Source organism: Dromiciops gliroides, chromosome 1 (assembly GCF_019393635.1).
Source record: "Dromiciops gliroides isolate mDroGli1 chromosome 1, mDroGli1.pri, whole genome shotgun sequence".
Lineage (NCBI taxonomy): Eukaryota > Metazoa > Chordata > Mammalia > Microbiotheria > Microbiotheriidae > Dromiciops > Dromiciops gliroides.
Genome location: NC_057861.1, coordinates 748,728,287 through 748,753,373, shown reverse-complemented (window position 1 = coordinate 748,753,373; position 25,087 = coordinate 748,728,287). Strand labels below are relative to the sequence as shown.

General features: G+C 40.9%; 1 protein-coding gene across 1 annotated transcript in view; it reads left to right on the top strand.

The window, feature by feature from the left end:
- The window catches only part of SCN11A (sodium voltage-gated channel alpha subunit 11), a 111,522-nt gene that overhangs the window by 41,567 nt on the left and 44,868 nt on the right, over positions 1-25,087 (top strand). The window contains exons 12-19 of the mRNA XM_044001880.1: positions 99-228; positions 450-688; positions 3,128-3,307; positions 6,484-6,843; positions 9,611-10,075; positions 12,889-12,984; positions 17,399-17,513; positions 20,789-20,943. Of these exons, the coding sequence (XP_043857815.1) occupies positions 99-228; positions 450-688; positions 3,128-3,307; positions 6,484-6,843; positions 9,611-10,075; positions 12,889-12,984; positions 17,399-17,513; positions 20,789-20,943 (1,740 nt within the window). The remainder of the gene's footprint in view (positions 1-98; positions 229-449; positions 689-3,127; positions 3,308-6,483; positions 6,844-9,610; positions 10,076-12,888; positions 12,985-17,398; positions 17,514-20,788; positions 20,944-25,087) is intronic.

Sequence of the window (25,087 nt, the reverse complement as noted above, 5' to 3'; positions counted from 1 at the left end):
CTGAGTGCCCGTCTCTCAGGAGGCTCCCGTATGCAGTTTTTGATTGGACATGACCTTTGTTCTCAGGAAGCTCATAGTTTTTTGTTATTGTGATAAAGCAGCAGATATTGAACCAAACCAAGCGCCTGTCACAGAACCTGTCCGTGGATTACTGGGATGAGCACAGTGACACCTTTCAGAGGCAACGAGCCCTGAGTGCCGTCAGCATCGTCACTATCACCATGCAGGGTGAGTGGTCTGGCCGTGGCTTTCTGTCCGCTTCCACATCAAGCAACGGTGGAGGTTCTACATACTTTTGGTTGGTCCTCTCTCTGTTTCTGCCACCCCCCCATCTCTTAGATTGTCTCAAAAGTACAGAGTCTTGTTCCAGATGTGCCCCAGCCTGACCCTCTGTTTTGTTCTCTTGTCAGTTACTTAAATGATGCTTTCCCCCCCCCCTTTCTTTCTAGAGTATGAAAAGTCACAGAAGAAGTGCCTTCCCTGCCAGAATAACTTTGCCTCCAAGTATTGCATTTGGGAGTGTTGTCCCATGTGGCTCCACATTAAAAAGACTGTGGAGCTGATCATCATGGATCCCTTTGCTGACCTGGCTATCACCATATGCATCATCATTAACACTATATTCATGGCAATGGAGCACTATAAAAAGGAGAAAGACTTTGACAAAATGCTCAATATAGGAAACTATGTGAGTGTAGACATGGTCTTTTTATGGCTTCTATTTATTTATCTGGTACTTTGAGGTTTACAGACTACTTGAGGAGTACAAGGTTTGTGGTCTGCATTTCATAGAGGAGGAAACTGAGGCTCAGAAATGTATATGGGTTATGTGGCAAATAAAAATGAAACTGAGGCAAACGAAAACATGTTTTCTTAGTTAACAGTTTATTAACAGTGATGCACATAGCTGTTAATAAAGTGGGTTATTGGCTACCTCGGCAAAGCCAGGGACCCAGGGACCCAGGGAGAGACTTTATTTTGAGCTAAATTGAGAATGGGGTTTGACAAAATGAGAAATACGATCAATTACAGAGTAGAGTTGGCTGTCAAGGGATACAGCATCATTTTAAGTTTCCTTTGCTAGGAAATGGCAGAGGGGGCATCAGACTCAGATTCTCTGATTATTAAGTCTTCTGGTCATTCCATGATTCTGCATTGCCTTACAAGCCTGGGGAGCGATTGTTTGAAACCTGGCATGGTGTCCTTTTATGGGTAAACCATAAAAAAGAGATTGCTATAGTCAGGTTTGCCATCACTAGAACAGTCACACGTCAAGGTCCTAAAAGAAACAGGGAAAGGTGCTGATAATATTGCAGCCAAAGGAGATTCAGTGATGGAAACCTAAGGAGTCACGCAGGATGCCCCAAGATAAGCTATATACATTTTTACTAAGCTACACCGGATAAGGAGGACAGACCCAATTGTACTTATCTTAAATAATTCCATGATTTTTATCATTCCCTCCACTGATAATAATAAAGATAAACAACAATCATAGCAAGCATTTTGTGGTGCTTTAACATTTGCAAAACCCCTGACACATGTCATTTCATGTGATCTCCACAATAACCCATGAAGTGGGTGTTATTATTATTCCCATGAGGAAACCAAGCTACGGAAATGCTAAGTGACTGGTCCAGGGTCACATAGCTGGTGAATGTCTGAGTAGGATGTGACTCTGGCCTTCTCGATGCCAACATTCTCTCTGTTGGACCACCTTGCCACCTTTCTATACCATAGCAGTGTTTGTGAATTGGTCTGAAAAAACAAAACCAAAAAACCCCATGTCATTTGGTAACTAACTCTCTGTTGATAAGCTTCTCTGAGCTTGGTGAGACTTGTCTGCAGAAAATTGACATACAGCCCATAACTGGGCCTGTTCTCAAAGGTCTTCCAGCTTAGCTCTGCTGGCATACCCAGTCACTAGATTAAAATACTCATCAGTGGGTCCATACTATTTGGAGAGCAGTGTCTTGTTAACCTCTTTGCTTCCCCCTCCACTCCACGTTCTGTTTTTTGTTTCTGTGTTATTCAAATGTCTTTTTTTTTTTTTAATTTTTAGTGAGGCAATTGGGTTTAAGTGACTTGCCCAGGGTCACACAGCTAGTAAGTGTTAAGTGTCTGAGGCCGGATTTGAACTCAGGTACTCCTGAATCCAGGGCCGGTGCTCTATCCACTGCGCCACCTAGCTGCCCCTCAAATGTCTTATTAATGATTTGAACGACAGCATAGAATTTGTTTGTCAGATTTGCAGATGACATGAAGCTGGGAGGGATTGGGAACTTCCTGATTGACAGTCAGCATCTGAAAAGAGCACAATAGGCCACAGTGATGGGTCACCTCTAGCAAAATGAAATGTAGAGAGTTTGTAAACAGCATTGGACGCTTCAGTTCAAGAAAGAAACTTGAGAGCTAGAGGAAGATGATGGAGTGAACGGTACCTTAGGATACAGCTCTTCTCCAAACTGTGCCAAATAAAAATAAAAATGTCACTACATACAACAAAATCAGCAAGGATGGATGGAAAAATGGAAAGAAACCACCACAAATTAATCCCATCCTGCTGTTTCCCCTTGATATCACCCTACATTTCCTATAGTCTGAAACCATGTTGGTGAGGGAATCGATCAGTTTTTTTTTTTTTTTCAGATACTCCAGTTTTAGGCACATTTTAAATTTTCAAAGCTAGCAGTTCCAACCTTGGTGGTCTGAGATAAGAGTACAGCCAGCAAGGGTTAAGGAAGGGACACAGTCAATAGGAATCTTCATAGAAAAGATTGGTAGTAAGAAGCGTGTTAATAGCAAGAATGATATGGAAAATCAGAAGAGCTGTTAATAAACAGACAAAATCACATAGCTAATAAATGTCTAAGGCCATATTTGAACTTGGGTCTTCCAGACTCTAGGCCCATCATTTTATGCACTGAACCAGGAGTTACATTGTATTTTGTAGATCAGACCATCTATTTTAATGAAGAATATGCTTGTCTTTGGACGTTGAGGGAATCATGTCAACTTCAGTATTAATTTTGTTGAGCTGTGCACAGATTCCCATTTCTCCAGGTCATTTTATGGTCCTCAGAATAGAGGCCACCCTCATGTCTTTTCTTCTCCTCTCTTTCTGTAGGTTTTTACTGGAATTTTTGTAGCAGAAATGTTCTTTAAAATCATTGCCTTGGATCCATACTATTATTTTCTCCGACCCTGGAACATTTTTGACAGTGTCATTGTTGTTCTGAGTCTTGTGGAAATAATCATTATAAATCTCTCTGAAGCCAGTTTGTCACTATTACGTTCCTTAAGACTGGTAAGGTGTCCTTCAGTTTTGTTGCATTAATATTAATCTGTTGTCTGAAATGAAAAAAAATATTTCTCAATCAGTGTGACCCGAGTATCAGTGGAGTCATTAGACCTCTCTCCTTGGTTAGATGGGCTAGATTCCATCTTGAGGAAATCCTCTCCAAATAATGATCTTCGTGGTTTTTTGTCCCTACCCAGGGAATATTGGAATCTGGCTCCCATCTCCTCAGATGAAACCCTGCACCCATTACAAAGCATTGGACTGTTGGAGTAAGAAACACAGTGACATACAAACAAAAGAGACAAATAACACTAGTCACTGACATTTGCACATTGCTTTATACACCTAACCTCACTTGATTTTCTTTTCTTTCCTTTTCTTTTGGTGGGGCAGTGAGGGTTAAGTGTCTTGCCCAGGGTCACACAGCTAGTAAGTGTCAAGTATCTGAGGCCGGATTTGAACTCAGGTCCTCCTGAATCCAGGGCCGGTGTTTTATCCACTGCGCCACCTAGCTGCCCCCTCTTTTAACCTCATTTGATTTTTACAACATCAGATATTATGATCCTTATTGTACAGATAAGGAAACAGGGGTTCAGGGATGTTAAATTATTTGCTCATGTTCACACCACTAAATGCCAGAGGAAGGATTTGATCCCAAGTATTCCTGATGCCCAAGTTCATCATTCTGCCCACTACGCCATAGCTCCAGTCCCTCATCACCACTGACCTATTAGACATTTCAAACTGACTGTCTAGGGGATACCCCTGACCTAATATATCCAAAATAGAATCCATTACCTTTTCCCTTAAAACCATCCTTTCTTCTGAACTCTTATTGATGCTAAGGGAACCACCATCTCTGTCCCCTAGGCTCAAAATTTCACTGTAATTCAAATTTTCCTCTTTCACTTTCCTCATAGATCTCCACTGACAAATCTCATTTCTACATTGATTGGGGTGGGTGCTGCAGTCCATCTGGGGTTCGGTATAACAATCAACCCAATTTCACCAGAAAACCAGGGAATGACTTTTCCACTTACCCTCAGTGCTAATGACATGTGATTATAAAGAAGTGGTCTGCTTGGGAACATCAATTGCTCTTTCTTCTAGTGCTCTTGACATGGTCCAGTGGAACACGCAGTGGCTCTGAAGTCATCAGATCTGGGTTTGAATCCTGTCTCTGTCACTTAATGCCATGGTGATTTTGGCAAGCCACTTAATTTGCCAAGGTGTGGCTAGGTGGCAGAGTAGGCAAAATATTGCATTTGGAGTAAGGAAGGCCTTAGGTCAATCTCACCTGGAATATTTACTAACCCTGGCAAGATATTTAACCTCTGTCTGCCTCAGTTTCCTCATCAGTAGAAATGGGGATTATAGCACCTATCTCACAGTGCTGTTGTGAGGATCAAGTGAGATACTATTTATAAAGTGCTTTGTAAAACTTAAAGCACTCTACAAATGCTAGCTCTTATTATTAACCTCTCTGGGCCTCAACTTCTTCCTCTGTAAAATAATGTATTTGGACCAGAAGGCACTGAAATACATTTTTGTTCTTTATCTCTGATCCTATGGCTCTGTGCCCTTTAGGCATGAATTGATTTATTCCCATAAATATTCTTCATAGAGGGCAAAGCTGGCATTTGGTTATTAATATTTACTCTTTTACATTTTTAAAGTAATAATAAATTCCAACCTATTTTCACATATTTTTGTATCTTCCCATTTTTTAACCCCCTCCATGTCATCCCCAGCCTGACTTCCTCTCTGGTTCATGGACTCATTCTGCTCCAGCTGCTTTTCTCAGCTTGGTTCTCTTTAATCCATTTCTACTTCCTTGGGCTGTGTGTTCACAACTCTACTGTTGAGGACCCAGTCATTGATGGGGAAAGGAGTTTGGTGGGAAAGCATTTTCAGAGATTTTCCATTTTTTGGTCATTGTTTTCCTTCCAGCTTCCTCCTTTGGCACTGTAGCTATTAGTCCAAAATAGGGAGCCTCGGTAACAGGCAGGACTGTTCACTTTGATCTAGGCTTTCCTCAGCCCTGGCCAACACTCTCATTTGCATTTGGCTTTGGCTTCCATATTTAGGAAATGATGAAGAGAGAAAAGGAATGAGGTCAACAAAAAGTCAAGAGGTGAGGGAAAAAGAAAGAGACATGGCATTTTCCTTAGGGAAGAAAAAGTTGGGTGAGGGTGTGGGAATGGTCTTTCAGTTTTCAAAATTATTTTTATCTTGAAGTAAATGTAAATCTCAAAGTAAGTGTGTTTGAATTGATAGGAAAATACAAAACTTAATTTCATGGAGATGACATTCTAAAAAGATGGTAGAGTGGTAAGAAGCCAGGAGAGTTAGCTCTATACAAACATCTCCTCTGGTAGAGAAATGCCAGCCAACCCTCTTCCTGACCCATGAAAAAAGGGAGACAAAATGAGGCTAAGTGACTTGCCCAGGGTCACACAGCTAGTGTCAAGTGTCTGAGTCCAGATTTGAACTCAGGTCCTCCTGAATCCAAGGTTGGTGCTTTATCCACTGCGCCACCTAGCCACCTCCTGATTTCTTTCAAGACTCAGCAAAGTGATCACCTTCTGCAGGAGGCCTGTCTTGCCCCGCAGGGCTACCTCTACGTTGCCCTCTGAGATTGCCTTACATCTACTCTGTATAGATTTTACATGTCCACAGTTATTTATATACATCTCCTCTCCAATAGAATGTGAATTCCTTGACAGTAGGGACTGTGATTTTGGCCATCTTTGTATCTGTATCACTTGGTCCTGTGCTTGGCACATGGTAAGTACTTAAATGCTTATTAACTCACTAATTACCTTTGCATACATTATCTTATTTGACCCTTATCCCAACCTTCTGAGGTAGGTGTTACTATTATCCTATTTTAAACATGAAAAATCTGGGGCTCAGAGAAGTTAAATAACTGACCCAGAGTCACACAGCTAGTGATCGATAGAGGGAGGATTCAAACTCAGATCTTTTTGACCCTGAGTCCAACCCTCTGCACCCTGCTGTCTTTTCAGTCATGTGCGAGGCAACATTGGCTAGGGATCTGCCAGGAAATGGATTTAGATGCCTCGTATGCCATGGATCTCAATGAATTCCCGGTATGATAATATAAATCATAGAATTAATTCTTCTTTATTTACCCTTTTGTTTTCCTCTTCCATTTTCAGCTGAGAATTTTCAAGTTAGCCAAATCCTGGCCAACATTGAATACTCTTATTAAGATTATCGGCCACTCGGTCGGTGCCCTGGGTAACCTCACTCTGGTTCTGGCCATCATCATCTTCATCTTCTCAGTTGTCGGCATGCAGCTTTTTGGGACTTCCTTCAATGCGACCTTTTCCTGTCTTAACTCCACGCGGCCGCAGCCGAGGCGTTGGCATATGGGAGATTTCTTCCATTCCTTCCTGGTCGTGTTCCGTATTCTCTGTGGCGAATGGATTGACAATATGTGGGAATGTATGTGTAAGTCTCCCTGGGTGCTGTGCATTCTGATCTTCTTGCTGATCTTGGTGATAGGAAACTTGGTGGTAAGTTCGTTCAGTTTTTCTGCTTACTATCTTTCTTTCTTTTTTCTTTCTTTTTTTTTTTTTAGTGAGGCAATTGGGGTTAAGTGACTTGCCCAGGGTCACACAGCTAGTAAGTGTTAAGTGTCTGAGGCCGGATTTGAACTCAGGTCCTCCTGACTCCAGGGCCGGTGCTCTATCCACTGCGCCATCTAGCTGCCCCTCTGCTTACTATCAAGTGACCAAAAGTTACTTCATACTCATGGCTTTTTTGAATGTCAGATTAGTGGAATAAGTTTAGAAACTGGAATTAATTACAACTCCCAAATGTTGATTTTCCAATCGAATCCAAATACTACAAATCTGATTAATTTGACTAATGAATTTGTTTTTCAATCATGCTTCAACATCAGGAAAGTGTTAACTGAATGTATTGGGACTTTAGAGCTTGTAAAACACATTTGATCTGTATGCCTATACTATGGGATAAATACTACAGATGGCAAAACTGAGGCTAAGGGAACTGACTGTGTTCACAAAGCTAATAGGTATGGGAGCTTGTATCTGGATCTAGGCATGGATGATACTATATCATGTTGCTGCTTATCAAGGTTGTTTCTCTGAGAGTAGGATAAATAGTACAAAAGTTACAGCTACATATTGTTTGGAAATCTTTTGCTTAAAATATCATTACCTTATTTTTTCATTCATTTTTTATCCCTTCCAGCACAGATAACAATAGAACCAGTTTGAATTATAACTCATTTTTGTGTACTACTTTAAAGTTATACAGTACTTTGCTTATATAGGATTGAGACTGATTGAGTAAATTATTTGTCAACTTACCCCACCTAAAGAGATAAAGTACTACTTTCTTTTTTTTTTTATAATACTTTTTTTTTTTTTGGCAGGGGCAATGAGGGTTAAGTGACTTGCCCAAGGTCACACAGCTAGTGTCAAGTATCTGAGGCCAGATTTGAACTCAGGACCTCCTGAATCCAGGGCCAGTGTTTTATCCACTTTGCCACCCAGCTGCCCCGATAAAGTGCTACTTTCTAACCTTCTTCATTAATCAGCTTAGAAGCAATCAATCTTACAGTTTGGACTAAGTATAAAGAAGACCTTGATTAATTAAGTATGAAGAAGACCAGGAAGAGTGCTCAGATTGGCTGAGAAAACTTGGTCATGCCTTTTGTAGGGCTTATATAAAATGGAGAATTCAGGAGAGAGTCTAGCAAGTGGCAAAGAGAAAGAATTCCAGTTAACTCTCTTAGAAAAAGTTGATTGGGGGTGGGGTGAGGAGGTCCTGAATCCCAAGCCTTGATCTTGATCTTTGGCTCTCTTCCCCACCACCAATCCCTTTTATTGAAGAAGAACCTCAAAAACTTCATCCATATGGAGAATTTTCTTTCTTTCCATCAGTACCCTTGCAGTGTTCTTGGAAAAGCCAATGATATTTTATCTATCAGGAGCCAAAGACAGACTGAACATAGGTTCACAGTTCGACAAAGACCCTAGAGAAAAAGAGTACTCTATACCTACAAGGAACATCCTGAAGACTCTAGCAAAAAGACTTCCAAGAACTGTGAATTACCTATCTGCCCCAAGAGCCTTTTAAGCTTGAGCCCTCTCTCCTCAGGACTCAGCATACATTGGGGGGAGAATATGTATCAGACCTTTGGGGCTATGTGTTTTTTAACCAATTGTTTCCCTTGTGCTGCCACAGTAAAATGCCCCTTTCTAAAGGTTGATTAAGTCTGACTGATCAATTGAGAACTGATAAGCATATCAGTAGTGTTGTGGGAATGTGTCAACCAAAGAACCAACAAAGGCACATTTTACAGATGAAGAAACTGAAGCAAACAGGGATGAAGTGACTCGGTCTGAGTCACACAGCTATTAAGTATCTGTGCATACTTACTTTTAAAGGATTTGAACTTCTTAACCCTAAACCCAGCACTCTATCCACTGCACCACCTAGCTGCCTAGAGATATTTTGAAAGTAAATACTTCCAGTATGGAAGTAAATACGAAGATTTTTTTCCCCCAATTGACTACTTCCTGTTTGATAGCATTTTCTGGTAAATCTATGCAGACCATGATATAAAAGAACAAATGATTAAGTGGTTGCTATATCTCTCTTTACTAGGCAGTGGAGTACAGCCAATACCATGGGTTTTCCACTGAGTTGAGAGTTTGTAACTACAGAGTGGCAAACCATCCTGACCAGGAATGAAATTGATGATACTTCCTGCTTTTTGTTGGATGTGACACCAGAAACATTATTTAGGAAATAGTGGAAAGAACATTGCACCAAGAATTAGGAGGTCTGGCTTCTGTCATTTACTGCCAGACCTCTCTAGGCCTCTGTTTTCTCATCTCTGATGTGGGGTTTAGGTGAATTGAGCTAATTAGCCCAATTTTTATTGTGACCCTGCTTAATTTCCCCACGTAGTATAAGTGGAAATATTTTTAGAGCAAAGAGAGGCTTCCTCAAGAAGGGATAAAAGGCCATCTGTGGGGGCGGCTAGGTGGCACAGTGGATAAAGCACCGGCCCTGGATTCAGGAGTACCTGAGTTCAAATCCGGCTTCAGACACATGACACTTACTAGCTGTGTGACCCTGGGCAAGTCACTTAACCCCCATTGCCCCGCAAAAAAAAAAAATAAAAAAAATAAAAAGGCCATCTGTTTGCTTCTTTGGTGACCCTCGGGGAAGATTGCCCTGGAAAGCCCCTTCAGTGTTATTCCTCAGTCCCATACAGGTGACCTTTCTCTCCTTACTCCTCAGGTACTCAATCTTTTTATTGCTCTGCTCCTCAACTCCTTCAGCAAGGAGGAAAAAGAAGGGAACGGGACTGGAGATGTGAGGAAGACAAAGCTGCAACTTGCTTTTGATCGATTCTGTCGGGCATTTCATTTTGTGAAACATGCCGTTTGGCATTTTTGTAGCAGTCCTTTCAGGAAGCAAAGGTCGAGAAAGTTGAAGGCTGTGTCCAAAAAACACAAGTCTCAGAATAAAGACATTATTCCACTGGAGTCGGGAATAAACCGAGAGCAAGCAAACCACGAAAAATTTTGCCCTCAGAACAAGAACAGTTACTCTGGATTCACAGGCCTGGGCTGTACACAGGATAATTTGAATTCCAGGCATCCTTCCTTTATTAGAGCCCCACTTGCTGAAGAAGATGAAGATACTGAATCTTTAGATGAAGATGAGCCCCAAGACGTTATGGAAACAGAGTTTTATAAACAGGTATGAACGCTTGAATTTGGCCTATTGAGAATAAAAAGGGGATTTGGGGGGTTTTATTTAAATATTTTAATCTAATTTTGTTTTTCAATTAATAAGAATTTTTCTTTTCCTCTCACCCCCCCTCCAATTTCAAAGAAAAAAAATCACCAAAATTCTCGTAACAAATTTTTGCATTTTCATGATTAAAAATGTAATTTTACACTTTGGATCCATCACCTCTCTCTCAAGAGTTAGGTAGCACAGATTATCACCAATGCTCTGGGTCCAACTTTGTGCTAGACCCTGTGGGACTAGGTGGGTGTGGGAGGAAAAGTCCCTTCCCTTCCAAGAGCTCATGACTCATTTATCAGTATACAAGATACCTGTGAAGTCTGAAATTTTGGTAATGCCACCAAATACACAGGATTATGGGGTTCCGAGAATCTCAGAAGGGACTTCAGGTAATGTGACAAATGATAAAGCTACTTCTTCCTTTTTTTCTTTTTTTTTGCTGGATGGTAATGACCATACTCACTACCAAACAATCCCAAAGACGCCACCACCAAACATTTGACCCCAGAAGCTTCTTTTTCAAAATATGAAAAGTTCTTTCACTTAATAAATGTCTGTTATGTAAAAGGAAGTATGCAAGAGCATAAACAATAGTTGTGGAGATCAGATTGCCAAAGAGATTGTTAGAGGTTTCCCACCTTAGACACAAACTCCGTGAATGACCATGGGCAAGTCCCATCTCTTATATCCCAGGCCACTCTCTCAGATCAGAAATCCTGGAGCAGGTCCTACTCTGTCCTGGTAGAACTTGTAGGCCCCAACCACACGGCAAAAGTTTGTAGTTAAAAAGCATTCGATTGCTATGTCTTTCTAGAAGCAATGTTAGTTGATTACTGACCCTGGACCATGGGGTGAAAGCTGGGTTGGGGGTTGGAGAGGAGGGGGTTACATAGTTGGTGGCAGGGCTGATGGCCAGGTGTCCATGGTGGATGAGTGTGAAGCATGGTCAGCGGCCAACCAGATACAGTGAATCAGGGGAGTTTGCATTCATTCAGCAATCTGGACAGCTCAGAACTAGGGTCAAGGTTTCAAAACTGAGTAAGAGTTGATATCCAAGATAAATAAAGGCATTTGGTTATTGTTTGGGCTCAGAGTGAGTGTAAATAGCAGTTGTTTCTGTTTTGGCCAGAAATCCTGAGGGTCTTCCCCTCCCACATTTATTTGTTTAGTAATTTTTTTAACTACATAAAAGAGGCCATTCTTTGCTTCATTTCTTGTAGCCTTGTTTGTCCTTCATTCTCTTTTTTTTTTTTCTTTTTGGTAAGGCAATCGGGGTTAAGTGACTTGCCCAGGGTCACACAGCTAGTGTTAAGTATCTGAGGCCGGATTTGAACTCAGGTACTCCTGAATCCAGGGCCGGTGCTTTATCCACTGCGCCACCTAGCTGCCCCTGTCCTTCATTCTCAAAGAGGACCATGACATTGGGAGATGATGTCATGACTTCCAGTATATTGGATTTAAGTGAGGGAAGGCTGTGCAAGGTCACCAACCTCACTCTCTCTTCCAGAGCTATCTGGGTCCAACAGAAAGATATATTAGGACAACTTATGAAGGCCATAGGTGTTTAAGGCAATTGGGATCACACAGCTATTAAGTATTTGAGGCCAGATTTGAACTCAGGTCCTTCTGACTTCTGTGCCAGTGCTCTATCCACTACAGTGCTCTGCCCTCTTGTAGCCTTAGTCACTGAATGGGTGTTGCCTCAGACAAGCTGAGACCTGGGAAAGAGTTTAAAAAGGCCAAGGTCTCCCACTATATGGGGAACATCTCCAGTCATTCTGATCTATATCTTGTCACTGGACTCAGATGGCTCTGGAGGAGAGAATAAGGCTGGTGACTTTGCACAACCTTGCCTCTTTCAATCTAATTCACTACAAGTCATGATAATCCCCTCTCTAAGAGATGGCCCTCTTGGAGAATGAAGGAAGCAACTTAGCCTGAGGCCAGGATCTCCTTTGAACCAGAAAGAGGGAGGGGAAGACAGGGTGTGGGCTTGGTTTTATTACAGACACATGTGCCAGGTCCTTGGGTTTTTAGTTCAGTCTTGCTGTCCATAGTGCAATGGGATGTGAGGGAGGAATGCTCAGGGAGCTCAGGGTAGGGATCAATTCATGGTTTTTTTAACCACTGCTTTTTTTGGATTCTGGGTGTCCTAGCCCACAGAAACAGATGAAATGGCTTTATCTTCAGCATATAATTTTAGTTATGGAGAGGTTTAAGAGGTCATGAGGATCAGAGAAAATGTCTAGTTTTACATCTTATTGGTCATATGACCCAAAAGTCCACTCTTCTAGAGATAATACTTTTTTTTAGTTACCCATTTAGATTAGAGAGAGAAAAATTTCTGAAGTTATAGAATCCAATTTCAGACAGAACAAACACATCTAACAGGATTATAGTGATCAGAGATTTAGGTCTGGGAGGGACTTTAGAGATGGTCTAATCTAAGCCTCTCATTTTACAAATGGGGAAACTGACACTTAGGGAGGGAAAAGTCATTTGGCCAGGTTCTCTCTCTCTCTCTCTCTCTCTCTCTCTCTCTCACACACACACACACACACACACACACACACACACACACAGTACCTGATCTTGGATTCACCCCCAGCCCCCATTCTCTGACTCTTAAAGTACTCTTTCCCCTTTATCTCATTTTCTCTCTTTTGTTCTACATTGCCTCTTAACTTGTTTCATGACAAATAAGATGTTTAAAAAAAAAGAAAGAAAGAAAAACCTTACCTGTTTGGGAATTTTTGTGGCAGGAGGAAAAGGAGTGTTTGAGCCCAGGAGCCATGAGTGGAGAAGTCGATGTCTTTTCTGAAGATGGCACTGAATGGGCAGCACAGAAATTGAAAGAGGTAATCCTATCAGATGAGCAAGCCAAAGGTAAAGTCTGTGGATAGCTCCCACATACTGACTTTCTTCAGATTGATGTGGGATGGAATTAGGGTCAAATTGATGGTGAGTCATTCCAAAAGAATTGCAAGACTCAGTGACTCAGTTTCCCAAGTTTTATTGCAATACTGTGAGAGAACACAGGGAGAGAACCAGAAAAGTGTCAAGGTATCTCTCCAATAAGGAAAGAAAAGACAGTTATATTTATAGTATGGATAAATTGATTATGAGTATCATTATAATAATCTCTACTTTAGGGAGGTACAGGGGAGGTCATATCCTAATTTGGAGTTCCTGGGGTCCTAAGCCAACCCTCGAGGTGGGTACCTTTCTCTGTGGAGGTGTGTTTTTAGGGTTTACATACCATAAGGTGAATCTGGGGACAAATTTGACCTTTTCTGCACATGTCTCTTTCTGATTCCCATGGCTAGTTTCAAAACATTTTAATTTATCATTTATTTCTAGTTTGATTTTCTATAGCCTGTCAGTAAATCATTGCTGTTGTTACAGTCTCTCTGACCTACCTCTTTATGTTCTCGTTATGGGTGCTGATTTATGTAGGTAAGAGAACCTAGGCCCTGGCTTGTTTCCCAAATCCTAAGTTATCCATTAACTGGGGTCTGAATCCCTCTTAGAGCTCAGATATACATTAGAGCTTGGGTCTTCGGTTTTCCTGTTAACCCCTTTTTTGCTTCCTACATCAAGATCATCTCTTGAGAAGTCAGAATGGGAATACTTTAGGAGGAATGCAGGCCTGCAGAGACAACAGGAAGAGGAAGACCTTTCAAAGAATCTAAATTTGTGTTTCTTTTACCACTGAAGCACACAGAATTTGGTGGCTGACCCTTCCCTGCTTAGGCCACCAGGGTAGCTTTTCTTTTCATGTTTTCAAGGGGAAGGAGCAGTAGCCCCTAACATGTAGTTCTGTTATTTAAGAGTAGCATCATATAATGAAAAGAGGCTTGACTGAACACCTGGGTTCAAACCCTGACTCTGTCATTTACTAGCTCTGTGACCTTGGGTAAGTCAGTCACCTCAGGGCTTCAATTTCATTATCTGTCAAACGGGGAGGTGGATTAGGTCATTTCTAAGGTCCCTTCCAGCCCTAATACTCTATGAATTAATGGGAATGGGACCTCTCCCTCTAATGTCCTATACAGGGAGGTGAGGAGAATGGGCAAAAGGAGTCATAGCCTGTGTAGTGTATGGTGATGTGGTGTTGGAGATGAAAAGATGAGGTTTCCCCTCCCACAGTATATGACAATAGTGAACATTTATATTGCATCAAAAAATAAAAACCAAAAACAGAGTGAAGCACAGTTGCCTAGATAAACACCCATTTTATTTCTGCTCAGCAACATGGACATGCATGCATGGGGAAACCTTGGGAGAGATCCCAGCATTAAGGGGATACTTATACAGCAGGGTCACAGTTTTAGGGGATACAGTTAAGATGTAGGACCTTGTCTTTTTTCCCTTGCTAAATGGGATATTTGTGCAAACAGGAAGCTGCCATTGGTGCTGATAATAGCAAACACTTGGGTTCCTCATTCCATTTACAATCTGACAGTTCAAACCTCCAGCATAAACAGTAAAACAAAAGGCAGGGGAGAGTCTCGGTAGATAATCTGATACCAGCTCAAAGCTTCAGAGGGTACCATACTAGCCACTGTAATCAATTGATGGTATGTATGGTCCTCATACGATCCCCTAGTTACCTGGATAACTGGGGTCTCAAGCAATTTAGTGTATCCCAATCTTTTTTCTACAATTGTATTATAAGATTTGCCAAAGTGCTTTTCATTCATTTCATTTGGATCTGCCAAAAGCCCTTGGTGGTCCCATGAGCATGAATGGATTCAATTAGCATCTTTAGTCTGAGGATTCCCAGATCTGCTTATTCAGCCCAAACTTCTCTCAACTTTCAGACTCACATCTCCAGCTGCCTATTAGACATCGAAAACTGGATGTTCTGCAGATACCGTCAACTCAACAAGTCCCGAATGGAATTCATTATCTTTCCCTCCAAAATGTATCCCACTCCCAAATTTCCCTATTATGGTATAGAGAGTATCACTATCTCCCCAGGCACAAAGGCTCATGGCCATGGTGTCAAAAGCTGATAGCTCAGTGGATAGAGCACTGGGCTGGAGTAAGGAAGCCCTGAGTTTAAATCTAGCCTCAGATATTTCTTAGCTGTGGCAAATCATTTAACCTCTGATGACCTGACAAAAGGATCCACTCAACAAGAAAACAGCAAACCGCTCTAGTATCTTTGCCAAGAAAACCAGAGGAACAACTATGGTTCATGGGGTCATGATGAGTTAGACATAATTGAACAATAACATAGTCGTTTGCTATTGTCTTCCCCATTAGTGGTGAGTTTCTCAAGGGCAGGGAATATCTTTTTTTTTTTTTTTTTTTAGTGAGGCAATGGGGGTTAAGTGACTTGCCCAGGGTCACACAGCTAGTAAGTGTTAAGTGTCTGAGGCTGGATTTGAACTCAGGTACTCCTGACTCCAGGGCTAGTGCTCTATCCACTGCACCACCTAGCTGCCCCAGGGACTATCTTTTGCTCCTTTTTGTATCCCCAGCGCTTGGCACAGTGCCTAGTGCATAGTAGACACTTAATAAATGTTTACTGACTGACTTCCTGACCTTATGAGGCAGGTGTTACAGATATTACTTCTGAAAAGGCTACAAGCCAGTACTAAAGTGGAGGGAGAGTTAGTGCACAACTTTTGGTTCACAAATGATTGTGCACACTATGCAGCCTCTGAGGCCAAGATGCAATCAAGTATGGATCAGTTTTCTGGTGCTTGTATTCATTTTGGCCTGACAATTAACACCAAGAAAATAGAGGGTTTCCCCCAGCCAGCACCACACCTTGGCAAATGGAGACATTTTGAATGCTGTGGATAAGTTAATGTAGCCTGGCAGTATACTTTCCAGGGATATACACATTGATGGTGAGATTGACACTTGAATTGCTAGAGCTAGCTCAGTGTGTGGGAGGCTCTGAAGGAAACTGTGAGAGAGAAGAGGCAATAGGCTGACTACTAAACTGACATTCTATAGACTTGCCATGCTGAGCTCATTGTGGTATGCCTGTGAAACCTGGATAATCTACCAGCACCACGACAGAGACTGGCTTCCATTTGAGTTGTCTTAGGAAGATTCTGAAGATCAACTGGCAGGATGAGATACAGGACACTGAGGTCCTTCCTCAAGCTGAACTGCCAAGCGTACCAACTTTATTGCAGAAAGGGCAACTCCAATGGGCTGCCCACGTTACTTGAATGCCAGACGGACATTTACCTAAAAGACTATTTTATAGAGAACTCACACAAGGCATGTACTCACATGGAGGTTGGAGTAAATGATAGAAGGATGCTCTCAAGGTCTCTTTGGAGAACTTTAGAATTGACTGTGAGAAATGGGAGACCCTGACAAAGGACTGCCCAGCATGGGATGCGGGCATCAAAGAAGGTGCTGTCCTCTAGGAGCAAAGCAGAATTGCATTAGCTCAAAAGAAACCTGAGATGCACAAATTTAGAGATATCTCCACTCCAAGTGTTCACGTGGACTATTTGTGCCTGACCTATGGTAGAGTCTTCTGAGCTCATACTAGTTTGGTCAGCCACAGTTGGGCACCATACCCTGACTCCAACATAGAGATGTAATTTTGGTCCTTTTTGAGAATGAAGGACAACAACCAACCAGCAGATGTTATTTATTCCTGCTCACAGATGAAGAAGCTGAACTCAGAGAAGCTAACAGACTTGTCCATGGCCTCATAGCCAGTAAGAGTTTAAGGTAGAACTCAGGTTATTCTAACTTCCAGCCTACCATTCTATTTACTTCATCACACTGTCTCTCTTATCAAGTCCTCGTAGGAGTTGGAGCCCATGGTGGTGGGAGGAGGGCCACAGAGGTGGGAGAATTTTGTTTTTGGTGTTTTGTGTGTGTGTGTGTGTGGGGGGGGCAATGAGGGTTAAGTGACTTGCCTGGGGTCACACAGCTAATAAGTGTCAAGTGTCTGAGGCTGGATTTGAACTCAGGTCCTCCTGAATCCAGGGCCGGTGCTTTATCTATCCACTGCACCACCTAGCTGCCCCCGAGAATTTTGTTTTTAAAAGATTTGTATCTTTTTTTCTCAGAGGAAAAGCTGATGAGCTCTTTCTGGGAGTTAGGGTTGTTCTTGGCTCTGGACAAAAATGACAGACTACTTGGTTCTTACCTGATACTTCCAGGCCCTCAAAGCTTTTCAGGAAACTGAAAAGCTCCACTGGGAGCAGCTGATTATCTAATCAGCTGCAGCTGGGGTGAGGCTAATGGTTAATGATTTTCTCTCGTTTTTGTGCTTCTCCTTTATAGAAGTTTGATGGCACCAGCTACCTCTCTGACTGTAGCACCATTGATCTGAATAATCTCATTTTCTTGGTTCCTGAAATGGTTCCTGAAAAGGGCCCTGAGAGATGTTTGCCCAAAGGTAAGGATAAGCTTTATGGAGTCTGGGTTTACATGAGCCTTCCCCTTGAAGTCTGTGTATGATCCCTCTAAATGAGAGAGCTCCTCAAAGCTTTGTCCTGGCTCCTCTTCTCTTCTTCCTACTTTGTCTCTCTGTGTCTCTGTCTGTCTCTGTTTCCCTGTCTCCCTATTTCTGTCTTTCTCCATGATTTTTCCTCAGGGATAACTCCTGAAGCCTTTCCCATATATGGGTATAGCTGCAAGGCAGTGGAGGTTTAAAATCAGGGTTTCCTTCCCCTAGGCGTGTTGCCTGCCTAGGCTAATGAGCCCCACCTGCCCGAAGCGACTGGCTTTAAGGCTCCAGTGATTCACCTTCACCCCTTCTCCTGTTAGTGGAAACAGTTCTGCCACGAGAAGGCTAGGAGTTGGGCTTTGGTTGTCAGAGGCTATTTGAGACGTATGCTATTGGAGCATTTTATAGAGAGTGGGAGCTTATCCCCACTCCCACCCTGGCATGACCAACCTTTGGACAATGCATTAGTGTTTCAATTTCCCCAAATCCTCTCCAACATTTATAATTTTCTTTTTCTGTCATATTAGCCAATGTGGTAGATGAGGGTTTGTACCTGAGAGTTATTTTAATGTGCATTTCCTGATAAATAGTGATTTAGAGAATTTTTTCTTATGACTAGATTGTTTTGATTACTTTGCCTGAAAACTGCCTTTTCATATCCTTAGACCATTTATCAATTGGGGAATAGTTCTTATTTTTCATAAATTTGGCTCAGTTCTCTATATATTTGAGAAATGAGGCCTTTATCAGTTATGATGACTAACTGTATTTCCCTCTATCCCATTTCCCCCTGTTTATCTTACTCTCTCCTTTCACCCTGTCCATCCTCAAAAGTGTTTTCTTCTGACTACTGCCTACCCCAATCCATCCTTTCTTCTATCAGTCTCTTCCCTTCTCTTATGCTTTTCCCCTCTTACTTTCCTGTAGGGTAAGATAGATTTCTATACCCAACTGAATGTGTAAGTTATTCCCTCTTTGAGCCAATTCCGATGAGAGTGAGGTTCAAATGATTCTACCCCACCTTCCCCACCTACCCCATCCACTATAAAAGCTCTCACGCACCTCTTTTATGTGAGATAATTTGCTTCATTCTATGTCTCCCTTATCACTTCTCCTTTCTCACCCCTTAATTTTATTTTTTTAGAGATCAGCCCATAGTATTTGATTCATATTCATATTTCACTGATCAACCTTTTGTTTCTTTTCTTCTCTTTTTTTTTAGTGAGGCAATTGGGGTTAAGTGACTTGCCCAGGGTCACACAGCTAGTAAGTGTTAAGTGTCTGAGGCCGGATTTGAACTCAGGTACTCCTGACTCCAGGGCCAGTGCTCTATCCACTGAGCCACCTAGCTGCCCCCTCAACCTTCTGTTTCTTAACCAGTACTAAATCATTCTGATGATTATTGCTTTGTAGCATAGTTTGAAATCTGGTACTGTCAGGTTTGCTTCCTTCTCATTTTTTTTCCCTTGAGATATTTGAGATGCTGAGATATTTTCCTTGAGATTCTTGACCTTTGATTCTTCCAGATGTATTTTGTTATTATTATTTCCTAATTTTATAAAGTAATCCTTTGGTAGCTTAATTAATTAGTCAATCAACCAAACAATTAATGAATTAATTTAGATAGGTTTTTTAAAGGAAAGGTCCATTTACTCATTAAAATGTTTAAAGATGTACATTTTCCTCTAACTATTGTGTTGGTTGCATCCCCAGAATTTTTGTCTCATTGTCTCATTGTCATTGTCTTTTCTGAAATCATCTATTGTTTTTATGACTTATTTCTTTACTCATACTTTAGCATTGCTATTTTGCCTTCAATTAATTTTAATCATTTCTCTAGTGCTCATTTATTGAATATATATGTATATGTGTTTATGTGCATGTATATATATTATATAATTGTGATGAATAAAATGTGTTTAATATTTCTGTTTCTCTGCATTTTATGCCCTAAAACATGGTCAGTTTTTGTAAATGTGTCAAAGCACAACTCCTTGAAGCCATGGGTGAGAGTTGGGTGATAGGTAGACACCAAAGGTGGATCTGCAGCCCTGAAAAGGGCTCTCTAAGCCCTCATTCCGAAGCTGCTAGTCATCCCTGGACACCCCATATTCCTTTCCATTCTCATTCAATAATTATCTATTTAAAAAACTGTATTCAGGACCTAACTACTTTCATTCTGTTTTTGGGTGGTGGTGGTCTTGAATTGTGTGACTATGAAAGGGTCGGGGAACATTGAGGTCTTCCATAATTATAGTTTTATTGTCAATTTCTCTTTCTAACTGTAGCTTTAAGAATTTAGATGCTATGATATTTAATGCCTACATATAAAGCATTGGTATTGATTCAATGTTGACAGAATATTTCAGCATATGTAAACTCTCTTATTATCTCTTTAAATTAATTTTATTTTTTATTGCCTTCTCTGAGATCATGATCACTGAGTGTTATATGATGTGTAAGGTGTGGAGTCAGTATAAAAACTTTGGAAGAGAAGAGACATTTTTATTTATTTCTTCTTTAAGAGAGACAAGTGATTCCAGGCTCTCTTCAGGGAGAAACATGTTGGAGAGAAAAAGATTTTGGAAAGGGCAAATATGTAGGGTAATCAACCAAAGGTATTCCTTATATATCATGTTACATCAACATTCTCTCCACCACTCTGAAGTCATGTATACAAAAAAATTATTTGGAAATCCAGAAAGTCAGGAATGAGCCCAGGAAAGGAATGGAGGCAGGCTGAGGTGGCCCTTCACAAAGTGGAGGCTCCAATATGAGCTCATCAGTGGAAGAAGGAGGCATATTATAGGGAGAGCAGGAATGGTAAGATGTCCCAGAGTGAGGAGACTCATCTCCCAGCAAAATGGCATAGTAGAAAGAGCCCTGGATTTGGGCTCAGCCATCAAATTTCAAATCCAGCCCTTGACTCATCAAAACCATGTGACCAGACGCCCCTTCCAGGTGTAAATGTTTAATTCTGTAATTCTACCTCTGTGTCCTCTCTCCATATCTGGGGAGGATCATCTGCACAGAGATAATCATTGAACCCAAGGGAGGTGATGGAAAGTGATATCAAACACTCAGACTTATAGCAATGTGGAGGCGATTGACTGAATGTTTTTATCTTTAGCCGAGATGATGGGCACAGTCGGACACCGGGGCTTCTTTCCCTTAGGCTCTCTAGGGCCATGGCCACTGACAGTCATACTTCCTTTTCCTTTCAGGCTGTAAGAAATTCTTTCCCTGCTTTGCACTGGATGTAAGAAAGTCTCCTGGAATCCACTGGCTGCATCTGAGGCTAACCTGCTACAGAATTGTCAGGCATAACTGGTTTGAGAGTTTCATTATCTTCATGATTCTTCTGAGCAGTGGAGCTCTGGTAAATGGCTGTTTGAATTGACCTAGGAATTCAGTTCAATGGTGCAGTGGGTAGAGCACTAGGGCTGGAGACACAAACACTACCATTAGGGAATTTACATTCTAATATGAGAAGATAGGAGAGCTTGAGTTGGAAAGCAAGAGGCAAGTAGGGGTGGGCAGCTGGGCACCGGGCATGATAAAGGGAGGGCTCATCATTCCAAGTCCAAGCCCCAGGGATGGGGGCTATTAAGATGGCAGCTACTTTTTAAAGTGCCAAATATTCAAATATATCTGTGATCTTATCAGTATGCATGCTCCTCTATCAGTATAGATGTTCCATCAATGCAGGTCACAAAATATCCGTGCCTGTCCAAGTTTTGATATTATTGTTATTTTTGTATGTGTCATAAAGTCTCTGTTATATTGTTAAATTTCATGAGGGCAAGGGCAGTGACATCTCTCTCCTACCTGGAACGTACTCTGTGGGTAATTGGTGAAATGAGTGAAAGAAAATGACACTTGATGGGGCAGCTAGGTGGCACAGTAGATAAAGCACTGGTCTTGGATTCAGGAGGACCTGAGTTCAAATCTGGCCTCAGACACTTGACCCTGGGCAAGTCACTTAACCGACATTGCCCCACAAAAAAAAGAAAAAAAAGAAAATGACATTTGATAACATTGATTCTATAGGAGAATACATTACAAGTTCTCAAATTGGAGCCAGGAGCATAGATTTTCCTAAGTCTCTCAATGTCTTTAGTAGAGGGATGAAGAAGGAATAAATGAGATTCTTCTAGATACTTGCAATATGCTAACACTACGCTTGCATGTAGAAACTAAGGTTTCCAGTTTAGTTATTCTCCTATTATTCTAAATTAAGAAGCAAAGAGCAGTTGCTTTAGTTGTAGAATAGAAGAGAGCTTATGTAGTGTGGCTACCACATTTTGGGCCTTCAAACTGGGATATATGGTATGATCGAAGGTATTATCATTTGCAAAACTGTACTCCTTTAAACTGGGAAGACTTCCACTACAACATTAGTGCCTGTCCTGTTGCAGCCTATAACAGGTTTCAATTTGGCTCGGAACAGTATAATAATAAATGCATTTGAATGTGAAGATTTTTTATGTCTACTTGAAGTTCATGGTTGTATAAACATATTTTCTGATAATGAAGCATGGCAGATGAACTCCTTTTCAACAGAATTGAATGTTTGCACTATAGACATTTAGTTATCTGCATTTTACAGATAATGATACTGATGCTTAGGGGGATTGGTGACTTGACCAAAGTCACTTGGCTATGAAATGGCTGGGGGAAGCACACATTTGACCCTGGTCTTTGGGTAAAGACACTATTGTACAACACTGCTTATGTGACAGATGTAGAATAGGGAATGGGGGACAGGATGGAGGGGGTCTCATTCATATTCTGTATTAGAGTGGTTTTTCATGTATGAACCAGGAGGCTCATCCATGAGCTATATATGAACATTCTAAGTCTTTTCAGCAAGCCTAGTCCTTACCACTTATCATTTGTTCATTCCAATTCTGGGATCTTTTTGATAGTCCCACTCCACTCCTTTCTTATGGCTGGAGAAGACATTGGTTTTTTGTTTGTTTCAAAGTGGATAGACTTTACTAATGGTCCCAGGACATGCTGAATTGCCTGCCTGAGTGTCCACCCAGTTAACTACAAAGATGCTAATCGCTGGTTGGTTGGCTATTAGAGGATGAATTCTTTGGCCATGACAAACCATGAACTGTTTGTACTTAAGTGGAGTCATGTGTATAAAATTCATTCTAAAAGCTAAAGTGTGATTTAAATGTCAGTCATTATTATCAATATTATATCACAAGTAATTGATATTTAAAATGGGTAATGGACAAGAAATAGCAGAAAATGGCACCAATACCAATTATGATAATTTCATAGAAAAACATAACCAATCTAAATCAATGGCCAAAACAAAGAGACCAAAAAGAGTCTAAAAATTGCCCTAGTCAGAAAACAATTGATTTCTTTGCAAAGTGGAGATAATTACCAAACACTGGCTTTAAAATATTAACTAATCTGTAACATATTAGAGAAGGATGAAGGATAATTCTGAACAATATCGCCTCATAAGCAAGGAGAAGCACAGGAGAGTGGGTCAGTTTAAATAAAGCTTGTCAAGAAACCCAAATGAGTAAAGTAACCCCAAAGATGTTTAAGGATAAACATTAAAAGAGGAAGACAAATAGAAGAAAAATGAAAAGAAGCAAAAGCTGCAAGGATTTTTGTAAAAAATTATTTTTCACCATCAAGGATGGTGGAATGACAAGCCTTGGACTTGAATATCATAGTCCTGTATGTGCTTATAGAAACATCATGAAAAAGAACAAAGACAAGATTGGACCAAGTGGGCATAGGGGACACCCACTCAAGGCAACACCATTATATGGGCAGTGAGGGATCAATTCACAAAGTATCCAAAGGAGGGGAAGATACCAAAAGCACTGAAAAAATCTCAAACCCAATTCATCCTGGAAATCTATCCCTGATACGTGATCAAGAGAACATCAATCATTACTGATCTTTATGCCTACTTTCCCATTCATAAAAAAATCTTTCTCAGACTCATCTATGTATGTGTTCAGGGTTTCCTCAATGTTATAGACAAATTAAGTTATAGTGAAGCTTTCACAAGTGATATTCTACATTGAATGACACGTTTGCTTTTTATAGAATTGACAGAAGGATATATGATGCCATTGTGCTGTTTGTTGATAATGACAAAGCATTTTATGCTCTAGACCAAACCATTGCTCTCTTCCAGCAGGAGGTCTCCCAATTCCCGTCCCCTCTATCTTCCCCCATCCCCATATAAAAACTATCTATTCTGTCTTCAAAGACAACAGTGATAACCTTGTTCAAGAGATGTCTGATCATAAACATTAGGTAAGATGCAAAACATGGAGACATAAAGGTATTGCTGCTGTCCTGGGTCTTCCAGAGGCTCTTCTGAACATCATTGTTCTGGTTATGTCAAGCCCCAGAACATTGTAGAGCCATTATAACCACTCGAAAAATTTTGGCCCAACTCTCTAAGGAGATGAAGAATGTCTATTGTTCATCCTGTGACATGCAGGTAGAAGGACAGCTTGTCTATCAGTTTGTGTATCTGGGAGAGATGGTACAAGTAAACAATGACTTGGGCTTAACACTAAACATGAGAAGACCTTAGCAATCATTAGAAATAGATTCTGATGGCTCCAAGTGGTTGCATGTCACCAAGAAGTGAGAAATGTGTGTCTATTACATACCAAGAAAACTACTACAAACTAATCCTGCAGTTTTGGAGAATGTAAGTGTTGGCAAACCTTTGGCGCTTGTCTGCATTGCCAATCTATATCTTGAAGGAAGTAGTAAAAACATGAGTCGTATATTGTGATGACTAATCATTGTACAAGGAATGTATACAGAAGCACCCAACCAGGAACCAAAAATCTTCTATGGTTGCTATAGTACTGTGGGCTAGGACCTGTTTTCTCTTAATTGAATTGAATTAAGATAAGAAAAATTGTTTAGAAGAAATAAATCTTTTTTTAAAAAAACCAAGCACAAAGGCCATGTGATATATTCATAGAGTATTAGACTTGGTGATGGGAAGACCTGGCTCCAGTTGTGTGACCATGGGTAGGTCACATGTACTCTCTGAGCCTAAGGCAACTGTTTAAAACTTCACTACTAAGTTATAGACAAATTGCTTATTTATTGTTGAAAGGATTTCACAGGTTCACAATCCTTGACATATTGACATAATTTCCCTACAGTTACTATGTGAGTTTGTACAGTAAGACAAGAGGAAAACATGGTTCCTATCTTCAGCTAGGGGGCACCACAGTGCATAAAGTGCTGGGGTTAGAATCATGAAGACCAAATCCAAGCTCAGACACTTCCTAGCTGTGTGACCCTGGGCAAGTCACTTAACTTATCTGAGTCTCAGTTCTTACTGAAAAATAGTAATAATAATAGCACCTACACCCCAGGGTGGTCATGAGGACAAAAGAATTTTTGTAAAGATTTTGCAAACTCCCAAGTGTTACATAAATGCTAGCTGCTCAAGAAAATTATGACCTACTTGGGCTTAAGTAGATTAACAAATATGAAACAGAATGATA